This window comes from Acartia tonsa, chromosome 5 (genome assembly GCF_053477335.1).
Source record: "Acartia tonsa isolate MP-2025a chromosome 5, ASM5347733v1, whole genome shotgun sequence".
Lineage (NCBI taxonomy): Eukaryota > Metazoa > Arthropoda > Copepoda > Calanoida > Acartiidae > Acartia > Acartia tonsa.
In genome coordinates, this window is record NC_137264.1 from 14,017,615 (window position 1) to 14,030,828 (window position 13,214).

The following is a 13,214-nucleotide window of genomic DNA, read 5'->3' on the forward strand; positions in this document are numbered from 1 at the left end:
AATTTTGCTCCTAACTAAATGAAACCCCGTGAAATGCATACACAATATTATACTCCTCACTAGGACTCATAATACCTCACATTTTAGGATAGAAGGATGGGGATTGGTTTGTACCATACAACATTCCATGCACATGACAATCACAAGATCACATACACAAATCCTAAAATAGATAATCCTATTAATCATGATGTTGTAATATAACAACTATACTAAATAATAATCATTTCATAATCAATAGGTAATAAATCATTATTAATAAATCAATAAGTACCTACGAAATCAGGTTGAAATGTAAATGTAAACAAATAATGGTAAAAATAAAACGAAATAAATCTTAGACAAGAAAATTAAGATTTATAGGTACTTAAAACTAAATTTGTTAAGCATCAAAAAGAGTAGTAAGAAAAAATTTTTCAAAATCCTTGGGCAGAAAGTTTTTCAAACCTAATGAATAAGAACTGTAATATCTTAATCAACAATAAAACTTTTTAATACTTAAAGAATAGCAATAATAATATCTTCGTTAGAATTTTCATCGGAATTATGAAAAAAAAATACCAATTTTTCTTTGTAAAAAAAATATGAGACTTAAATATGAATTTTCAATCATTCCTTGATCTGAATAAAAATGTTTTACTTGATTGAAATTCATATATAATTTTAAAAAAATCTGCTAAAAAAATACTTGATTTTTTTCTTAGAATAAATATCGAATCACGCAACCTCGACACATTTATTCCTTTTTGTTAAACTTTTCAGGTAAGTTTTAAAATGAATTGTACTTTTGAAAAGAAATTAAACTCAATAAAATTAAATTTGAGCATATGAAATAGAAGAATATTTAATCGCATTTCATTTGATTCTTATTTTAGGCATAAAATAGGCATATGAAAAATGTGGCTTTTTTTACTAAAAAAAATCAATTTCCATAAAATAAGAATCAATTATTAATCATAATTTTTAACAACTGCCTGACTGATACAGCATGTTCTTCTAGGGGAGATTTATCTGTCAGTCTGAACAAGACTCTTGCAGTCTTTCTTCCATCCTCAATTCTCGTCACTCGGCCCATCCTCAAACATCTCATCAGCGGATTGGTACTCGTAACCAGAACTATATCTCCGTCAGCTAGTGGCTCCGCCATCTCATCCTTCCACTTGGACATCCGTAATATCTTCGGCAGGATCTCCTGGCGGTAGGCAGTCCAAAACTGGGCAGATAAATCTTCTAACAACTTCAACCTGGAGGAAATTTGGTCCTCCGGTTTCATCGCCACATTGCACAACGGCTGGCGGTCAACATTTCCCAGCAGCTGGCCAGGGGTAATCAGCCGCCAATTCTCCACGTCGTTCGCAGCTTCTATCGTCAATGGTCTGCTATTCATCAACTTGCTAACCTCCGCCAACAGCACCAGGAGCTCGTTGAAATTAACAGAACTGTTCACCAACTTCTTGGACAGCAATCTCTTGGTTAATCCCACCATTTTCTCAGCTTGCCCAATGAAATGGTGGGCTCGGGCAGGGATCTGAGACCAAGAAAACTCTACCTGGCTGCCCAACTTCTGCTCTAAAACCTTGCGAGCACCGGATAATTGTGTGCCCATGTCGCTTACTATGATCTTCGGCAGACAATGAACAGCTTCCAACTTGCGCAGGGACAACAGGATACTGCTGGTATCATACTTTTCCAAGGCATCTAACCATAACGCCCCTGAGAACCTGCAGACCACCACGAACACCCACACCTTCTTCGTTGCTGTCTGACTCCTCGTTTTGGCGGCAGCTCTCCTCGTAACCAGCGGACCCATCAGGTCGACCTGCACAGCTTCAAAAGGCCTGCTCGGAACCAACTTGTCTGGTAACACGTCCTTCATGGTAGTACGACATTCCTTAGCCCTCTCAACACTGCAGGGCCAACATTTCTTCACTTCCATGATGGCCAACCTCCTTGCCTTCACAATCCAGCACCAACGGCGGCTCTCAGCTAAAGTTCCACGGACACCAGAGTGAAGCTCAACATGCGCTTCCCTCATAAAAACAGCAGCTAACCAATTACCAGGCTCCAAAATTATTAAACCTGGCATGTCTTCAAATATCATTTTACGGCCACCAGTAATGGCGTCAATGACTGGCTGTCCACGACCAACCATTTTAAGAATCCTCATCTCCCTGGTCACATAATTTCCACCGGGACCAACGACAGGCCAGGTCAATGATACTTCATGCACTAATGGATTTAATGACGCATAATTGCCTTTAGCGTCATTTATCCACTCATCCTCTTGGCTTCGTGACACAATGAAAAGTTCCGCCGCCGCCATAAAATTGTACAAACACGGCTTGTACACAGAATCTGCGGCTGCTACATGACTACCAGCGGCTGTAGTCTTACCTTCTTGTCTGCTCTTTAGCTTCTTCAACCAGGTGTTCGCAACTTGCAGGACAGCTGCCATAATACGTTTGGCCTGTCCAAATGATCTCCTGTGCTTAAACCTAAAGACATCTTCCGCGGCTTCTCCGGCAACTTTCATTGAACATAACTTAACCATTTTGGTATTCAACTCCTCTGGGGGTAAAACCTGCTTGACTTCTTCGGCAGTTTTCACCGGCCACGCACTTTCATCCTGGCGCAACCATTCTGGGCCCAATCTGTACCTGGAACCTGGTCCCAAATCTGATACCTTGCAGGTGCTTCTGGTGCCCAAATCTGCAACGTTGTGTGTCCCCGGGACCCACCTCCAGTCATCCTTGTTGGTTGCAGATTGAATTTCTCCAATACGATGAGAATTAAATGTGTTCAACATAGCACTGTTGGAAACTATTTGTGATAAAACACACGATGAATCAGTAAAGTACATCACTCTGATAACATCAAAGGGCAGGGCATCTCTGACGGACTTTGCCAACCTTGTGGACATCTGGCACCCCATCAATTCAAGACGTGGAATTGATTCACACTTGACCGGCGCAACTCTTGACTTGGTGGCTAGCAGAAACGTTTCAAATCCTTGTCTAGTTGGCCACCTCAAATATGCATTACTTGCATAAGCCTCTGATGACCCATCCGAAAACATCATCAAGGATGGAAGGCCAGTTGGTTCATCCGGGACCACACAACGGTCAAACTCCAATTTAGCGACCTCAGCTCTGTCCTCCAGCGACTGAACAAGTTCATCCCGTAGACTTTTTGGAATGAAATCTTGCCAGCCCAAATTCAGCAAACATGTTTTCCGCAGGACAAGTTTAATTCTCAACAGAATAGGGCTGCAAAGCCCGATCGGGTCGAAGGTTTGGGCGGCGAACCTGTGGACCATCTTCTTTGTCAGATTCTCGTCCAAGGCGTCCTGGAGGTTGTACAAATCAGCATCCTCTTTCACCTTCCTTCCCTTGACCTTACCATCTTGGTTGACTCTTGTGGCGATGGACAACACATCGGTGGTTGGCTTCCATATCAGCCCGAGAACCTTGGTAGGCTGGCAATCATCTCCAGAATAAATGACTTGTTTGAAGGAAAAACTACCTTTGCCGATAATTCTGTCGGCCTCTTTCATCATCTCCTTGGCTTCTGGCTTCAATCCTGCTCCCGAAATAACGTCATCTATGAAGCTGTGCTTCTCAAGCTTGACTGCAACTGGAATCTGAGGTAACTTGAATTCCTCATCAGGGTAGGTAGGTATTGGTGGCTCCTTCCATAACTCAGGTTTAGCAACAATTTCACTACCGTTTATCTGCCCCTCTCCATACATCTCCTTGACCTCTGCTTCACTCTTTCCGCCGAACAGGCGGGACGTCAACTTCAGGGCTGTAACTGCCAAGTTTCCCGCGGCCAACTCGCCGAAATTCACAACTTTGGTCAGGTAAATTTCAAGTGGACCATCTGGCGTCGGGGAAAATAAAACTCTCTTCATCTGGCTGTCGAACTCTGTGGCCAGGATGGAGTTATAAAACTTGGAGATATCCGCGGTTATACCAACCTTGTAACCGCGGAAAAGCATCAAATGATAAAAAATCTTCTGCATTGGCGGCGGGCCTCCCAGCATTATGTTATTAAAACTGGTACCCTTGAACGTCAGAGAACTATTTGCACACAATCGCATGGGTGTGGAACTTGAATCCTCCTTGAAAGCAACCACTATTGATGAACAAGACTTAGGTCCTTCATACTGCAATTCTTCAGGCGTGGCTTTTTGAAAAACGCCTCTTCTTATGGCGTCGTTGAATACCTCCACATACATTCCATAGGTACCTTCCTTGACCATCCTGGCACGATCCTTTTCAGCAATTTTGCGGGCTAAACTCTCATTGTAGGGTAAAGTGTGAGGATCTTCAATATAAGCATATTGACCTGTCCACTTGTTGGACTGCAGGTCTAGTGTTAAACCTGCCTCAATTATCCTCTGCCTCTCACGCTGGTCCCAGGTAGTGCCGTCGGCCATAGCCTTGCACTCTTGACAAGCAGTACATCCTGGACAAAGTGCCTGCGGCTGTACGCCAAACGATTCAGACGTCAGAAAGTCTGGCAAAGTGCCTCCACTGACACTGACAGCCTTATAAGCCGACTTTTGATCTCCAGCTCCACCATCAGCACTCGTACAGATAAAACCACTACCAAAAATGGTTCGCCACAACATAGACTGGCCCACTTTCTGGTAGGTTGAAGGAAACACATCAGAATGTGTATTTCCAATGATGATATCTAAGCCTCCACTAATATATGTAAACCTTTCTGGCGGCATTTTAAATATCTCGGCGGCAGTTTCGGGGTGGACCGAGCGCATCTCGTTGGCCCCGCCGAGGGTAGGCATGACAGCTGCCTCAAACTCCCTCAAATTGCCGTCCCTATCCTTCAGATAAAACACAACATTGCGGCAGGAAGACTCACTGCCATCAGCTACAGAAATAGTTGTATATCTGCCGGTAGATTTCAGCTTCAACTTGTTGGATAACTTCTCAGACACAAGTGGCAAATTTGCCCCGGAGTCAAACATTACCGTGGCGTGGCAGGTGCCGCCGCCAGGTGCTACAACAGGAACTAACTGAAGTAAGAAGGTACAGGGGCTGGGTGCAGAACTTGACTTGTAAACTGTATTCACACCAGCACTGGCCTCATGGAGTAACCTGGAATGGTATCTGTCGCAATTATTGGTACCACAAACACCAAGCTTATCCGATTTATTACACTTGTCAGCAGTATGGCCGTCACATAGGCAAAGTTCACATAATTTCTTCTGCTGGACAACTTTCTTTCGGTCAACCACGTCCATCTTCTTAAACGTGAGGCAACGGAAAATCGGGTGTTTCTCCTTGCAGCTCTCCACAGGACATGCACTGTTCCACTTGGAAGCCTTGTCCTTTCCAGCCTTTCCATTCTTATTGTCGTTGCGGCCAGATACTTGCGCGGCGGCAGCTCTGTCACGATTTCTCTTGCCGGCGCCACTATCATAAGACATATCACCGGCCAACATGGCACCCCTGGTCCTCTCCAGCAGTTCTACAATCTTCGGGATGTTTGGTTGGTTCATGCTACCTAGCTCCATCATAATTTTGTCTCTCAAATTTTCAGGGCACTTGTCTTTAAAAATATGAATAAGAGTTAGGTGGTTGTAATCCTTAGCTGCAGAACCAACGATGGCTTCTACCTCCTGCATCATGCTCTTAAAGGTAGCAATTGCGCTAACCACGTCCACAGGTTTATCCACAGGTTTCATCTTGTTCAACTTAGTTAAAATCCTCATGAACCGGCGAGTGTTTGATAAAAACATCTGATCAAGAAACGCCCATTGTTCATTATGATCTCTAATCGCTGACACTTGCTTGCGTAGTTCCGGGTTGGTTATCACCTTCTCCATACACAACATCAGACTTAACCTCTGGTCAGCAAATCCATAACCAGAGCATAGATCCTTAAAGACCTGTTTAAAGTTTGGGTAATCCGTGTCAGTACCGTCGAACGACGGCAACAAACTGTTGTCCCAGCGCCCATACTGCGGGTTGGAACTCCGAATATCCACGGCAGACATACTTCTGGAGAGCATGGCAGGTGTCCCACTCTCATCCAGGTTAGATGAACGACGTTCCATCTCTCTAAGCCTTCGGTACATATCACGTACTTCTTGGCGCAACTCCACGGAAATTTTAAGCACTCCCATGTCCATCTTCACCTTCTCAATGACGTCGAGGTTCCTGGCGACAGTGCTTGACCTCGCGTCGTCTGAATCATTGTCAAGCCAGTACAGAATTTTTGTACACTGCTCCAACGACGCATAAACTTTATCTGCAACAGTTTTCTGCTTACTAGCTTCATCCAAATCACGCTTGAACTCGCGCAGCTCACTAGTCTCCACGGCAGGTTTTAGACTTTTTATTAGGTCAGATTGGTCCTTGACCTCACTAAAAATGTCACGAATTGATTTTACATTCACATTTTCACATGAACTAAAACTTTGGCAGGCTTTTAGATTGTCATAAAACACTTTTAACTGTTCATCAAAAACTTCTAGCCTTTCACTGCCAATAGCGATAGCTCGCTCAATTTTCTGCTTTTTGGTTAGTGGCATATTGATTCACTAGGTACTTATTTCACAGAAAAATTGTCACAGTTTATTGCATCAATAATTCACTGGATGCTATTGATCTCTTGATGAATGCTAACGCCTATTCATCAGATACTTTGAAATTGTCTCAACCATGACACTTTGGTTGAGCTTGACTTCCGAATTAGCGGGAAGTTCACGAGATCAGTTGGCGAACATACAAACCCCCAATACCAGGAACCATCAAGTTTCAACAGCAGGTTTGAATATAGATTTATTGATGAAATTATTTCAAAGACCTGAAATTACAATATCAATTAGTTCATAATTCCAGTTATTTATAACCACGTAATCTTATTTGCTTTTTAAAAATCATTTTTCTCTACGGTAAAAAATCTTTGGAAACTTTGGCTTTAAAGGAAAATTATTTGGTTTAATAAATCATTGTTAAATGCAACAATAAGGCACATAAAAATTACTAAAACATATATTAAACATAATTAAGTTTCATGCTTAGCTGGCTAAAGCCTTTTTAAAACTACATATAATCGTCCTATACACCATTCTTCTTAATCAAATTAACAAATTCTACCTGAAGCTCTTATGGTTTCAAATCCCTGATATACTAGGGTCGTTCACACACTATGAGACCAATGATAGGCCCAATTTTGTTCTCCGAAATCTTCACACTCTCATATCTCATTCAAAAGTAAAGAACGTGCGCATCAAAATAAACAAACAATCCATGCCGCGCCACATTATGAAGGGAAAGCCATAAAAAGACGACATTTGCGCTTAGTTTTAGGTTAATGATAAGGAATTTAATTTCGAACTTGATAAACACAAAGCTTCCTCGGAAAGAGGTTAAGACAATACATATAATTTGGCTGTAGAATGTGATAGGAAAACAGCAAATAATTTTGTTTTGCAAAACTATGCAAGATATTTTTGAGCGGAGGGTTAATTACATTTTAGGTCTTGATTTTTAAGATGATTCGCTTATAACATCTACCTTATTATCCTGGGAGTAATTTTTTCAAAAATCAGATGAAAAAAAAATTTCAAAATTTTTTTGGAATTAAAATGTATGCACGATCTTCTATAGAGATGCTTCGCTTTGTAAAATCATCCAAGTTTTAAATTTATAGTATAACTCTGACGTTCGGACCTGCCCTAATTATAGAATAGCTTTTTAGCTTTTCTGTAGAAACATCACATGTTATCAACCCAAGATTTATTAGAGAAATTCAAACAGACTGACAAAATACTGTGAAATTTAGTAGTTTTACCCAGGGATATAAAGGGATAAGACAATAGATGATAAAATGTATGATAAACAAAGTTTATAGGTTAAATTATCGGTGGAAATGTTTGGGAATTGCTGGAGGATTCCTAAACTTATCAAATATGCAATGTTCTTTTTAAAAGCGAAGCTTTCCTATAATTGGGGTCCGTCCGTAAAGTTTAGTTTTTTCGTTAATTCAAACAGGTTAAAATTGTCCTATCGATTTCAAACTTTGCATGATGGTTTCAGTAGTAATTAGGTACGATTTGGAAAGCATAGCAACTCTATAATCGTTACCAGAATGTCCGTACGTTCATTTTAAACATGCTATTTTTAACTTTTAACAACAAATTTTTATTTGATATAATTATCCGATTGATCTTCTTTTTGGAGTACCGATTCCTATTACAATAAGGTACAATATTATAATCGAAGCATCTCTATAATCAAGCCCTAAAAATGTAAGTATGCCCTAAAACAGTATTCTGAATTTCAAAAGTTTTGCAATAGATTTACTTACAAATTGTTTAGACTTATGCATTAATATTTTGTTTACTCTACAAGTGTTAATGTTCGTTTGTCCTACCGTTTCAAAACTTCACTTTTATGGATGTTGTCTTTATATTTTCAGTAAACACTTGTTATATGAATCATAGGGTTTAGCTTTATTTTTAATTAGGAGAAAAATACTGAAAACTAACTATTAATCTGTACGACTGACCTAACTGATATGCAATTCATGGAAATAGGAATAGGTAAATGGAGGATAGATCAAATAGATAAATATTCCTTACAACAATATTTAGGAGATACAATTCATAGAGAACGTCGATATTCGTATCTTTTTTGTTAATAAATAACGCTGTTTTTTTTAAACAGCAACGTAGAGTCAGATCTTTTTATGAGGCCCAAATTATCTAACATGATAATTTCTTATATAAATAAGTTTTCTCGTGTTTGTGTCCAAGGTAGTCTCCATATTCTAAATATTCATGATACTATTTAATTTTGGCCAGAATTCGAAACACTCTTTACTACGTTATAAGCTGTAGTCGTCACAAGATTGAGGTTTTAAATCATTTGAAGAGTAATTTATCTTGCATAGACCCATCCACTTATTCCTGTAACATAATGCAAAACAAGGTTAATGATAATTTATTTTCTTTAGTTGGTCTTTATTACTTTGGCAATTTTTATACACTATTCATGATTTTATTTAAAGAAACATTAAAAGTAACATTATGACAGTCTGTCTTATATGTGTTGTGTAAGAATCTCTCTAACCGCTATATCGATTTGATTCTCATTTACATTGAAGCTTCATATAGGTCCTTGGAAGTTTTTTATATAACTATTTTGGGTAAGGTACCACTGCTCTCCAATGAGAAATTGCCCTTAGTAATAAAAAAACCCTCACCCATTTTTAAATATTAGAATTTAAAACGGAGATTCGCCCTGCCCCATTCTTCAAGTGCCCCTAGAGGCCTCTAGGGATATAGCCGCCAGTCCTATAATATAAAATAGTAAAGTTTTTATGGTTGTCTAATAAGTTATAACTAACCAACAGTTAGGGAAGCTTCACATAGGTCCCTGGATGGTTTTAGGCTATTTCATATTTCAATTTAAGTCTAATTGTTTTAAGCAATATTTCTGCCTTCATTTTTCATCTTATTAGTCAGAGCTTGGGACGTGACGCATATTTTAAAAAATATTTCTAAATTCATCTGACAATATTCTAAAAACTGCCCCTGTTTGGTGATCTTAACTCACAAGTAGACAAACATCGTTTTTATTTTTGTATGTAAAATTATTTTTCAGTAAGGCCTCTATACTGATAAATATCCGCTGGATTAGAACCGGTTCGCAGGCAACTGAAAATCATGTATGTCATCGCATTACAGACAATTCTCCACGAAAACTAATACAAAAGTAATAAAGTTAATACCAGAATACCAAAACTCACATTCATCTTATATTCTTTCATTTTATTTTCCGTGGAAAGCTGACTGTGATACGACACGATAAAAAAAAACTGTTCTTTTGTTGCAATCAATGTTATAAAGATTAAAATTAAGAAAATTTTTATGTTATTTTCTCGAGTTTGCTACAATATTTTTTATGGATTTTTCAATTCTTGTTAAATATGTAAAAGCAAGCATAAAACTGTGATGCAAAAGATACATAAACAGATAACAACATTGAAATCTTTAATTTATTCCTAAGAAATATGTTTGAGTATTCAAGTAAAACAATAGAGGGGGAAAGGGGTTAAATAACCCGTGGGCCCTGTGCCGACTTTGGGTCATTGAATAATAACCAAAAGCACCAAGTCGCTAAAAATGCTATTAGACGAAAAAGGTCTCCAAGACAGGGGCCAGGTAGTTGTCTGGGTCAAACATCTAAGTTTTATACCTTTATTGTTTGCAGTAATTTAATTTAAAGCTTAGAATTCCAATAATTTTCAAAGAATTTGCATTTGATTGTGCATTTGAAATAATATGTTTCATGTGGAAGCATAGCTTTTCCACATTTCTTGTACGTCCGTTTACACGTCCGTCCTATTGGAAGTTTAAACATGATTCATAATGGATATAGTATGAGATTCTATCCCGATTAAATGTTTCGTTTCTCAGAGCCTCTAATATAAAGATACCCCTCACGATTTTACCCAATCACTTCCTGTGACCATGGAGGATCGTATTAGCAACATCAACATATTATTTCAATATCCATTGTTATAATAAGTCAGTTTATGAAGAATCCTGTACCAATGATGTATTATCCTTATGATAAAGTAAAGGGATCTCTGTGTGTCTGTCTACAGAGAAATCGCCCTTAGAAAAAATTACACCCCCCCCCCAAAAAAAAAAAAAATATTTAAACTTTTTTATTTGAACTACAATCAAAAGTTGGAGGTCGACTTCCCTACTTTTAGCGGACTCTTGAGGCCTCTTGGGGGCGTAGCCGCTAGTCTACATACAAAGCGTAAGAACTTTATAATCAACACTAGATGGGGGTGGTTTTTTTTCTAGAGGCGATGTACCTTCACCAATATATATTGTAAATCTTGTCTGAACCTAAAAAGGCTTCACTGTTAAGGAGAATCTAATCAGTTCATTAGCGAGATCCTTAGCTACACACTAGACAGACAGATATCTTGTTACTTTAATATGAAGATATGAGAAATATGAAAACAATTCTTATTTTCATTCAATTTCATTTATTTTATTAAAATAATTTTAGAGCATGCTATGAACATTTTAAAAAGCTATAAAATGTGTAAACAGTAAAACTTGCTTTTTAATCAGTTGTAAAATATTGCGAGAAAATAGGGATGGGTAAATGGTAAGAAAAAAAACTCTCTCTTTTCTTTCCCTCTCTGTCTATCTATCTCTCGATTACTCTCTTTCTCACTCTCTATTTATCTATTTTCTTTCTCTCTCTTTCTCATTCCATCTCATTTTCTCTCTTTATCTACCTCTCTATCTATCTCTTTTTTTTCTCTCTCTTTTTGATTTTCCTTTAAATTTATTTTTCTCTATTTCTTACTTTTTGTTTAATGTTTAGTTTATGACGTAATCGTCCTTGTTTTTTACTTGTTAGTAGCGAAGCTACTCTATAACTCATTTAAGCATACAATTTACTTGGTCCGTCGGTCTGACAGTCATGCTACAAAAGTATACATATGTAAACATGTAAAGACTAAAGAACATATGTATAATGCTCTTTAAATCACCTTGTCCGTATTTCCCTAGCCTCCATGATTTTTTTATGCTACTTTTGGGTGTCATCATCCTTGAGTTTTTTATATAGAGAGAACAGGCATGTTTATGATCTTTATAGTTTTAAATGGCATTTACAATCCTATATATTATTTTTCTAAAGCAATGAATTTAATTTTAGTGACTTTAACCTGAATCATATTAAGTTTGTTCTTTTTAAACACTTTTTATTTTTTATTTATAATGTTTTTTTAAATTATTTTCTTAAATTGTATTTTAATCATTTTTTATTGTAACTAGCTTTGTCATTGGACTAAAAATTACAATGGTACTCAATCCTTTATTCGTTGGCTCATTGGGGGTGTGAAATGTTTATCAATTTATCTTTTATTGTCTATTGTTGTCCCTTAAGATCCCTGACATTTTAACCAACATGTGATATAGATAGCGTGAACAACATATTATATTACAGGATGGAGGTAGCGGTCAGCTGTGTGGCCGCCAGGATACAACCACCGCTGCTGACAAGGATATCCAGGTGCATGTGTCTGCAGTCAGGATGTACGGAGCTCTGGGCAACTACTGTGCTCAGGATGGGGACTGTACGGCTATTGCATCTGTTTGTAAAAATTCAGGTAGGTTCATAGATTTAAAGGGATAAGACAAAGGCCGATAGATTTGTGTACATCCCCAATGTCATTACACACAATTACCCCTTCTGTAGATTACAGTTAATGGTTAGAACTTTTGGATAAACAAACCAATCAAAAATTATTTAAAGTCCCCAAAGTTGTTGAGAAAACGAATAAGAAAACGTTATTATATAACTTTGGGGACTAGTATAATAAACAGCCCATTGTCCCCTCTGTCGCTGTTCATAGACACAATTTATGATATAAATAATGTTCTAAAAAAACTTACCCTCTCTCACTATGTCTGTAACTATGTTACTATGATTTCCGGAGTGAAATTTTAGAATGTTAGAAATGTACTATTGATTTCAAACTTGGTATGACGGATCCTGTAACAGTTAGGTATAATTCTAAAAAGCTTAGTAACTCTATAATTTGATATAATTAGGTCGATTTAAAGTATGTTGATTGAAGCATCATATAGTTTTAATAAAAAATGACGTCATACAATACAAATGACCAATGATAGGCCAATATACAATTTACCATTGGTCAATCACAATGTATCATTGGTCATTTTATTGTATGACGTCATTTTTTTTATTGTACACTATATGCTGTTTCATGTTGATTTATTTTGTTTAGAATGTGTATGCCGGGATGGATTTACCCAGGAATCCTCCATGAAGTGTACAGCTGTACTTGGAACAGGGATAATCAACAACAACGTTTATATGGCTTCGAAACCGATTAATATCCGCTGGATTAGAACCGGTTCTAAGCTATAATGTATAATCATGTATCGTATCGTATTATATCCAGTTTTCTTCAAATATATAAATATACATCGGCATCTCGGGGTTTACAAAACTAGTTTTAATCTTATAATTGTACATTATTATATCAGCAGAAAGCTGTTTATAATACGATGCAATAAATAACTATTCAAAGAATTGTGCAGTTTAAACAATCTCTTTCCAGGATTCCTAAGGGATAAGACAATGAACGATAAATTTATGTACATCCACAATGATGATAAA

General features: G+C 37.7%; 1 protein-coding gene across 1 annotated transcript in view; it reads left to right on the forward strand.

Annotated features, from left to right (window-relative positions):
- Positions 1-13,170, forward strand: part of LOC145318827 (agrin-like) — a 28,950-nt gene extending 15,780 nt beyond the window's left edge. The window contains exons 12-13 of the mRNA XM_080160465.1: positions 12,015-12,177; positions 12,820-13,170. Coding sequence (XP_080016591.1) covers positions 12,015-12,177; positions 12,820-12,962 — 306 coding nt within the window. The 3' untranslated portion in view covers positions 12,963-13,170. The remainder of the gene's footprint in view (positions 1-12,014; positions 12,178-12,819) is intronic.
- Positions 13,171-13,214: the final 44 nt, after the last annotated feature.